This window comes from Egretta garzetta, unplaced genomic scaffold, assembly GCF_000687185.1.
Source record: "Egretta garzetta isolate BGI_Z169 unplaced genomic scaffold, ASM68718v1 scaffold154, whole genome shotgun sequence".
NCBI classification, from domain to species: domain Eukaryota; kingdom Metazoa; phylum Chordata; class Aves; order Pelecaniformes; family Ardeidae; genus Egretta; species Egretta garzetta.
This window is the reverse complement of record NW_009259600.1, coordinates 819,248-829,145: the sequence shown is the minus strand read 5'-3', so window position 1 is coordinate 829,145 and position 9,898 is coordinate 819,248. Positions and strand designations below refer to the sequence as shown.

The 9,898-nt window shown below is 38.9% G+C and overlaps 1 protein-coding gene across 1 annotated transcript in view; it reads left to right on the top strand.

Annotated features, from left to right (window-relative positions):
- Positions 1 to 214: 214 nt before the first annotated feature.
- The window catches only part of CUNH8orf88 (chromosome unknown C8orf88 homolog), a 15,202-nt gene continuing 5,518 nt past the window's right edge, over positions 215 to 9,898 (top strand). The window contains exons 1-3 of the mRNA XM_035893914.1: positions 215 to 293; positions 1,121 to 1,191; positions 6,822 to 6,906. Coding sequence (XP_035749807.1) covers positions 215 to 293; positions 1,121 to 1,191; positions 6,822 to 6,906 — 235 coding nt within the window. The remainder of the gene's footprint in view (positions 294 to 1,120; positions 1,192 to 6,821; positions 6,907 to 9,898) is intronic.

The following is a 9,898-nucleotide window of genomic DNA, read 5'->3' as shown; positions in this document are numbered from 1 at the left end:
ATGCAAATTTTATCTGGCATATTCTATCATCTAAGAAAACTTGTGTATTAGACCATTCTTCTTTTTCCTGCCCAGATATTAAAAAATAGTATATTCTCTTGTCAAATGCAACTAATGAGTGGTAGATAGACGGCTCTTCTCGCTTAACATCTGTATGTGAAACTGAATGCTCTGTATTGATTTCTGCTGCTTTTTTAAAGTGTGGTGCTTCAAAATGTTAAAGGAAACTAAAAAGTTTATTGGTAAATCCCTTCAGCCAGCACGGCCTGTGCATCATTTGTCTTCTAAACAAGGTGAGTAGCATGGCTAAGATACAGTTCACTTTGCCAAAGCTTCAGTTGCTTATAAGAAAATAAGAAGGATGTATAAGGTGACTTGAATGGGGTTTTCTTAATTACTTTCTTCAAACTACAATTATGTATAAATATCTTGCTGTGTTGATCTTACGACAGAATCTCTGTGATAAAATCTGAATTTAAACTACATTAGGTTTACGCAGGATTCTTTTTGGTGGTGGTGTTAGAGCTTGGCAGCTAAATTCTGGCTTCAGAAACCTGGATCAGGATTATCTGTTAAATTTGGATTTCTTGGTTTACTTGACTCCTGCTATTGAGAACATAAAATACACGTAATTCAACACATTATTGTTTAGGTTTTATTGCAAGTATGATGTACTGCACTGTAGTATTCTTATCTAGCCTTCATACAAGTTTAAAACAAACAAACCTAAGAAAAAAATCATGCGCTGTTTATGTCAGGTGTGTATATTTTGCTCTTGTTTTTAAATCTCTGTATGCCTTCTAGATATTGCAGTATTACAGCTATTATTATTGTTAAATTAGAAATTTTTGGTGGCCAGAGAAGCAGTGACATCTGTGCTGATATGGACAGAAGCTAAGTGACATGATAAATTTTTACTTTGTTTAAAATTCATGGAAGAAATGGAAAAAATGGTTTGATGGTGATTTAGAGCTTTTAAGATGTGAATAAGTGCCCATATAATCTCTTTGCAGTTGGATTTCAGTAATGTTCCTGTGGAAAGTATCACAAAACAAAAATGTGGAGTCTATCTAAAGTATTTTTTTTTCTTAATGTTTTCTCTTCTCTTCACCGGCATCAGCCATTGCGTTAAACTTCCAGACTGAATTACCTAGCAACACTGAAGTATGTTTGCAGAGTAAGGTTGACTGGGTGAGTAGTGAGTAAATACTAGATGACAAAGTTGACAGAATGTGTTCTAGAGTGTTATAAATTGGAGGTCAGCTGACTTCTTATGTTATCAAATGAAAAATAAACTGTATTTCCAGCTAGGAGTGTCCTTGAATTCATATATTATAAACCATCAGTGTCAGAAGTGTTAAAAAGAAATGTGTCAGGAATGCCTTTCCCAGATATTTGCATGCACTAATAGCTGAAGAATACATCTTAAGAGTTACTTATTTAAGAGTCTTATGAAAGTCTGTGTAGAGTTTCTTTAGTCTTCATTGAATTTAAGACAGCTATTTTAAACTTAAAGTACATGTATTTAGTCTTTGCTTATTATGTGTAAAGAATAACATTAAAAATATTTTTTTAGCACATGCACAAATTCATTTGAGGCAGCAAACTTCACAAAACTAGCGAATTAAACAGTTTCAGTGCATTCTGTAGTTCTGTTTCATTGACTTTGCTGGATTGGGCAATCAAAGGGTCTTAGCATTCAAAAAATGAGAAGCAATCTAGTGCTTTAGTGCCAGAAGTACTTGGGTTTAGACATGGTACAATGTGTCCTTCAAACTTGAAATTGGTTGTAGCTGTTTGCTGCAAAATGAAGTTTGTAGTGTTCCAACTGGAATGCTTAATGTTTCATAGTCTGAATTTGATTTTCTGTTGATACTGATCTGAACGTTCTTCAGAGTGTATTGAAAGGGAGGGTGTGTTTGTTTTTGTTTTGTTTGGGTTTTTTTGTTAGACCAAGTGTCAGTGTCTGTTCCTTTTTTTTTTTTTTTTTTTTTTTTTTTTATTTTACAATAGGTCTAATAATCCTGTAGTCCTTTCTTTATGGTATGAAGCTTCTGGAAACTGTGTTTGACTTTAAAAAAAAAAAAAAAAAAAAAAAAAAAGTCAAGGTGTTGATAGCCTATCCTTGATGACAAAAGGGAAATTAACAGTTATACTTGTCTCTTGAGCAATACGTATTTAGGAGAACAAACTATTCCGTTTTAGAAAAGGCCTGTGATCAGCAATGTTGTAGTACTTAGTTTTGTCAATATTGGCTACATGTAGCTACATACTACATTTCTTTGACGTTAGTATAGCTGAATTTTTTTTAAAAAAAAAACCCTTTTTCTTTGGCATAGGATATTGAAAAGGCTTTTTAATACTTTTCATGGTCAGCTGTTTCATGGGTACCTTCAAATACCAGCTGATTAGTAACCTATGAATCCCTAGTTGATAGGCAGCATTGGCCTGGAGGCTGGTGTAGCAGCTTCACAAAATATTTTTCCAAGCAGGAATATTCAGTATCTAGTTCTGAAGATATCGGGACCTGAATCTGATGATACAGAGTTGTGTATTACCACTCTTTAATGAATCTTGCTGAACGTTCTCTATGTTTCAAGAAGCATCAGTGATGATCTCGGAAAGCTGTACGTTGTTATCCATTTGGTCTTTGGCTCCTGATACGATAAAATAACGTCCCCATTCCTAGAAGAATATATATATTTCACTTCAAGAACTTGTTCTTCAAAACTGTTATTGTATTTTAGGTACTTTAAAATCTTACTGCTTTTTTTGGCAAGACAGTAATAGTGCTTTGTATCTGCAATCACAAAACTTTATCCTCATTCCCTTTCCTTTTGTCCTCCAATATATTTCCTTTTACAGACGATAAATGAGCACAACACTAAACGCACTGTAAGGTGAAAAACAGGAACAACTGTTGACATAACACTTAGTACTGCTTAAGGAAAACCAGCTTGTTAGAAATTTTTATACCAGTCATAGTCTTATGTAGTGATGATCTATTAAAGAGAGAATAAATACTCAAGTTGATATAGGTTAGGTTACAGGTTCGTCATCACTAACTTACAGATAGATTTTTAAAAAATAAAGGAGGCTTTAGAAACGAAAAGAAAGCAAATTCTGACAAACCAGGTTTTTAAAGCAGTGAAAAAGTATCTGGCAACCAAATTCTCCAAAGTGCTTTATTCTGGGATATTTAGTATGCACACTTAAAGCTGCTTAGACTTCTGCCAGGAAAAAAAAAAATCATCATTATGGCACATCAGTGTTAAATTCAATTCTGAGTATAAAGAACAGTGAATTACAGAAGTAAAATTACTATCTGAGGAGCTTACAATCTGAAACTTGTAGTCTTGAGGCTTAGAGGAAGTGGAGAAGAGCTACTGTTAATAATGAGCACAGTAATAATGCTTATAAATGTTGAAATGTTAGCCTTGATTTTAGGGAATTTCCACCGAATTTGTGTCCAGAGTGAAAGTGCCTGAATACTCACTGTGCCCTAACTGGATAATTTAAAGCAAAGAGTAATTTTTATTCCTTCATGGTATGCAGACAACAACTTTCAGAAGATCTGGAGAGTGTTGAGTCCGTTACCTCAGATCTATTTGAGGTAGAGGGAGAGGCTTGAAAAGTCTCCATCAGTCAGTATCAGTTTCAATTTACTACTCCTTGACCACCATTTAAAAATTATGTCGAGCTTCAGAAATACATGTCCTGCTCTAGGGGTATTCTTTATAGATTGATTCCATTATTTGGAGATGGATTTCAGATAGGAACATGTGTAAGAGTATTCTTGTGAGTGTTGATACTCAAATGTTAAGTTTTGAATCATAGAACCATTTGGTTAGAAAAGACCTTTGAGATAATCAAATCCAAATGTGCCTGCCCACCACTAAATGGTGTCCCTAAGCACCTCATCTACCTGTCTTTTAAAAACCTCCAGGGATGGGGACTCAACCACTTCCCTGGGAATCCCGTTCCAATGCCTGATAACCCTTTTGGTGAAGAAATTTTTCCTAATGTCTAACCTAAACCTTTTTTTTTTACCAGCGTGAGCCCTTTCCCCCTCGTCCTATCGCCTGTTACCAGGGAGAAGAGGCCGACCCCCACCTCACTACAGCCTCCTGTCAGGCAGTTGTAGAGGGTGATGAGGGCTCTCCTTGTCACCGAAATCGGGAAGAATGAACCTCGTAACACCAATGTAGTGTTAGAAGGCAGGCATTCTTTATTCACGGTGCTGGATGCGCGGGGGATCGCTCCACCTAACGTGCATACCATCAAGCGGCAACTTGCCTGTTTATATGTAGCAAAGTATTACATATGTATGAAGTTTTCCGATATGCCTATACATACGCATAACCTGTCTCCGCTTTGTATTAAAATTAGCTTCAGGAGGTCATTTCCATAAGTCCTTCCCTGCTGCGCCTGCGCAGTGCCTCCTGGTGGTGGTCGTTGGGGGTAGTGGGGATGAAGGCTGATGGCTCCTCTTCGTCACCGCTAGTAACCCCTTGTTCTTGCGCAGACTCAGTTGCTCCTTGGCTCTTGCCCAAGCTGCAGGGTCGGTGTAGACCAGCTCTAGAGGTAAACACCTGGTTCTTATCAAAAAACTGTCCTTTGTAAGGAGCCACAAATCTTTCTACATCAATTAGTTCTCATTCCTTCTAGTCTGGCAACCTTGGCAAACCGTTATTATCTGCATGTAAGCCGTTCTACATCTGGGGTCTTTTGACCCTTAAGGTATCACCCTCAGCCTCCTCTTCTCCAGGCTAAACAACCCCAGTTCCCTCAGCCGCTCCTCATAAGACTTGTGCTCCAGACCCCTCACCAGCTTTGCTGCTTTCCTCTGGACATGTTCCGGCAACGCAACATCTTTCCTGTAGTGACAGGACCCAAAACTGAACACAGTATTTGAGGTGCGGCCTCACCAGCACCAAGTACAGGGGCACGATCACCTCCCTACTTCTGCTGGCCACACTATTCCTGATACAAGCCAGGATGTTGTTGGCCCTCTTGGCCACCTGGGCACACTGCTGGCTCATACTCAGTCGGCTGTTGACCAGTACCCCCAGATCGCTCTCTGCCAGGCAGCTTTCCAGCCAGTCTTCCCCAAGCCTGTAGCATTACATGGGGTTGTTGTGACCGAAGTGCAGGACCTCGTACTTGGCCTTGTTGAACCTCACACAATTGGCCTCTGCCCATCGATCCAGCCTGTCCAGGTCCCTCTGTAGAGCCTTGCTACCCTCAAGCAGATCAACTCTTCCACCCAGCTTAATGTCATCTGCAAACTTGCTGAGGGTGCCCTCAGTCCCCTCATCCAGGTCATTTATAAAGATGTTAAATGGAACTGGCCCCAACACAACCCTGGACCAAAAACTGAGCATAGTAGAATGCTTGATATTATAAAGCAGTTGGCAGGATGATGTGATGGAAGATGGTGCAGGAAGAAATGTAAAAATATTGTGGTGACATGATCTGGCACATTGCTGTAAATTCTGCTTTATCATGCATGTCTTTTTCTTGTGTATTTGAGAAGGTGTTAAATCATTGTTTGTACTTGGAATGAGCCTTTGAATAGCTAAGATGGGTGAAGATAGTTGAACATCACAAAGCAGTTAGAATTAGCAGTATGGCTTTCTGTTAACTTCATTTGCTGAAATCCCTAGATTTTTCAGGTTTTTTTCCCCAGAAATTTTAGAAAAATCAGGATAACTAAATTTCAGCCACAGAAAATGGAAGTGCAAGCAGAAGTATTTCACCATGTCACAATTTGTAGTCTTAGTGCACCATGGTGCAGTTACAGTACAAAGTGTTAACTGCTGTCTCTGTCCAGAAAATAGGATCTCTCCCACTTTTGACAAATGCTTCCCAAAATTTTCAGTTCTTCCTCCCCCCCCCCCCCCAAAAAAAAAAAAAAAAAAAAAAAAAAAAAAAAAAGCTGTCTCAGAATGAGGTTAAAATTCCTCAGCCAAACCTGTGGAGCCTTTTGGGAGCCAAGACAAAACTGTTGAGGGTAAACTGCTTTCCTACTTTCCAAAACACTCACTTCAAGGTTTTGGCAGCTGGAAGGAACTCAGTTTTATACTGTAGATGTTGGGTCTTGATGCTTACAAAACCTTTTGTTAAGTGAGAGAATCTAAGTCTCTTTTGGTCTTAAAGAACGTCCTTCCTGCTTTTATTAGTCCCCAGTGGAGCAGCTTCTGGCTGTGTTCTGGGTGAGATAAGAGAAAAGGAGGAGGTAATTGTGTTTTTTAAAAAAACTAGCAGTAGCCCTGTAAAATTATGTCTAAAAGATTGTAGCCTCAAATATGCTTACCTATACTGATCTGTAGGTCATTGAACTATTCTTTTATTGTATGTAATCAAGAGTAACAAACATTCTACAGGTTCAAATTAAACTTCTCAGGCATTTTCCATGACAGTATTCCTATTTACAGTTTTCTGCAGTTATTTTGTAGGACCTTCATCTTTCAAGGTGCATCAACTGTTATAGCTACAGTTCTGACTACAGTTTAATTGGTGCAGGACTGTTTCTTTTCAGACTGTTCTACACTGTAAAGAAGACGGTGATTCATTTGCAAGGAGTAGAAAAAATGAACAGAATCCAGTTTTCTTCATGCACAGAAAGTATTAATTGTCCAAACTCTTTGTGACTGGTGAAAGGAAAATGGGATTACTGAAACTGTGCTACAACTGTTATTTTTAGCTAAGAAACCCAGAAATGGGGTTTTTTTTTTTGATATGTTTAAAGGAAAAAAGCTTCACAACTTAATTTTGTGAAATATATAAAAAAATGTTTAACTCTCTTCTCCTTATTTTAGTTATCTGAAATGACTGAAGTGAAGATCTTAAATCAAACTATGATGCCCTGTCAACCAAACCAGCACGAATCAGAAGCAAAAAAAGGTAAAATGTTGCAAGGAGATCTCTGACAGAATTGTACTTTCTGGATGGAAGACAGCAGAACTTAGAAAACATGCAGTCCACATGTCTTCAGAATAGCCAGTGTTTTGAGAGTTTGGCTTCCTTCTGTACCACAATTTGAGAGCAATATGAAACCTTTCCGTTTTTCACATGACACTCCAGAGAAAGTGTAAAATTTGGCCATAACTGAGGTGGGAAACCTCTACTGGTAGATTGCATATAAGGGTGTACTCATCTTGTGTGTTTTGGTTTTTGGGGGGTTTTTTTGTTTGTTTGTTTTAAACACAAAAAACCCGAACCAACAAAACAAAGAAAAAATAAACCCGGAGCATAAAAAAAAGTCTTCACACAAAATCCTGTTTTTGTGTAAATTGCTTCTGTGTGTAGAAGTACAGGTTTGAGCTGCATCCTTTAGCGTGTTACAGGGGTCAGTCATGGCATACAATCCTCAAGACTACTGCATGCAACCAATTTAAGAATTTAGTAGTTTGGCTTCCTTTTCTTTCTCTTACTACAGTGTTTTTGAAATACTAATTTTTTGATGGTTAGAAATCACTTAATTTTTTTATGAGTAGTCCTGGACAGTTTGTTCTTGTGTCAGCATTGTCCTTAAGGTTTGCTCCTTATGCTTTTCTTTCTGTAGTGCCTGTCACTCAGTACTCATAAAGCATAATAGTGGTTTTTGTCATGCTTTGGTAGGTTAAACAAGCCAAACTTTTACTCTTTTTTTTTTTTTTTTTTTTTTTTTTTTTTTTTTTTTTTTTTTAATTAAGGCATAATCCCAGATTCCAAATGTATTCTTACAGTATTCTCTGCACTGCTTCCCGCCTAAGTCTTCATTCTAAACATATCACAGGAACTGCGACAGTAATCCAGGTTAGGTCATCAGTTCACTGAGACAACTTTTTCTGTTAATGTCTTCCTGTAATGAGACATCTCAAATCTCCATCTGTAATCTCCAATCCTAAAGTAATCTCTGGAGACTTGGTTTGTTCTGTTGCTCTTAGTACTTAAGAATTTAAAGAATTCTGTTAAGTTTTATTGGGCCTTTCCTATTTTCCTCAGTCTGAGGTTGCTATCGCCCAGGTTCTTGAGCGGTAATTCCACACTGTTGTGTGTTACTGACTTGAAAGAAAGTCTTCCATGTATCCCCTTTCAGGCTCAGGTTTGTTTCTTTTATTCTTGATCTTGGTAAATAGAGTAATATTCTGTTCTTTGAATCTAGTTTGGTGTCAGGCATGTCAAGTTCTGTCTGTTTGGTTGTGGCTTTCTGATCCTTTCTCATTGATTCTGCTTGTGGTGTGTAGAGACTATTGTGTTCTACAAGACCTTAAGTGGCTTCTCATCAGATCTTGGTGTCTTGTATAAGCCATCACTTTGGATCTTTTTTAGTCGTTAATTACTCTGTGATTCTTTTCTGGGTCTATTCCACATTGGTCCATAATGTCAAACTTTCCAACACTTGTTTTCGAAGGTGTTTTGTTTGTTTGCTGATTGTTGTAATCCTTTCCTTCAGAGTAACACAACTTTAGAGGTCCTGTTCAGCTACAAATAAGTATTTTTTTTTATTCTTGTGCCCCCTCCTTTCTTTCTTCCTTCACACTGTGACACTTCCACTGAAACTCCATTTTTATCTCCAGCTGTACCTTAAGTTTTAAATAATAATTTCCATTTGATACCTGTTTGGTGGTAGTATGCCTTCAATTATCTGTCTCTGCAATTCTTAAGTGCTTTTTACTGCTATCTCAGTCACTTCCTTGCTTTCTGTTAGAATCACAGAATAGTTTGTGTTGGAAGAGACCTTTAAAGGTCATCTACTCCAACCCCCCTACAATGAGCAGGGACTCAGAGCCCTGTCCAACATGACCTTGAATGTTTCCAGGGATGGGGCATCTACCACCTCTCTGGACAACATGTTCCAGTATTTCACCACCCTCATCATAAAAAAAAAAAAAAAGCCTTCCTTATATCCAGTCTGAATCTACCCTCTTTTAGTTTAAAACCATTACCCCTTTTCCTGTCACAGCAGGCCCTACTAAAAAGTCTGTCTCCATCTTTCTTATAAGTAAGAATACTTTTAAGTATTGAAAGGCCATGATAAGGTCTTCCTGAAGCCTTCTCTTCTCCAGGCTGAACAACCCCAACTCTCTCGGCCTTTCATCACAGGAGGGGTGCTCCAGCCCTCTGATCATTTTTTGTGGCCCTTCTCTAAATCTGCTCCAACAGATGCATGTCTTTCCTGTGCTGAGGACTCCAGAGCTGGATGCAGCGCTCCAGGTGGGGTCTCATCAGAGTGGAGTAGAGGGGCAGAATCCCCTCCCTCGACCTGCTGGCCACGCTTCTCTTTGTCACCCCGGGGTACAGTTGGCCTTCTGAGCTGCAAGTGCACATTGCCAGCTTCTGTACAGTATCCCCGATTCCCTCTCAGCAGGGCTGCTTTCAATCCACTCATCCCCCAGCCTGTAATTGATATCGGGGGTTGCCCCCACCCAGGTGCAGGACCTTGCACTTGGCCTTGTTGAACCTCATGAGGTTGTTGAACCTAACAGGCCTGCCTGTTAAGCTTGTCCAGGTCTCTTTGGATGACCTCCTGTCTTTCTGGCATGTCAACTGCACCACTCAGCTTGGTGTCATCTGCAGACTTGCTGAGGGTGCACTCGATCTTGCTGTCTGTGTTGTTGGTGAAGATATTAAACACTATTGGTCCCGATATGGACCCCTGAGGAACACCATTTGTCACTGATCTTCATATGGACATCGAGCTGTTGACCACTACTTTCTGGATGCGACCATCCAACCAATTCTGTATCCACCAAGCAGTCCACCCATCAAATCTGTATCTTTCCAATTTGTAGAGAAGGATGGTGTGGGGGACTGTGTCAAAGCTGTACAGAACTAGTCTTCTTCATATGTTTTTAAACAAGGGGAAAAAAAACAAGCCATAAGTTTTCAAGTATGCTCATGTTGTTTAAAC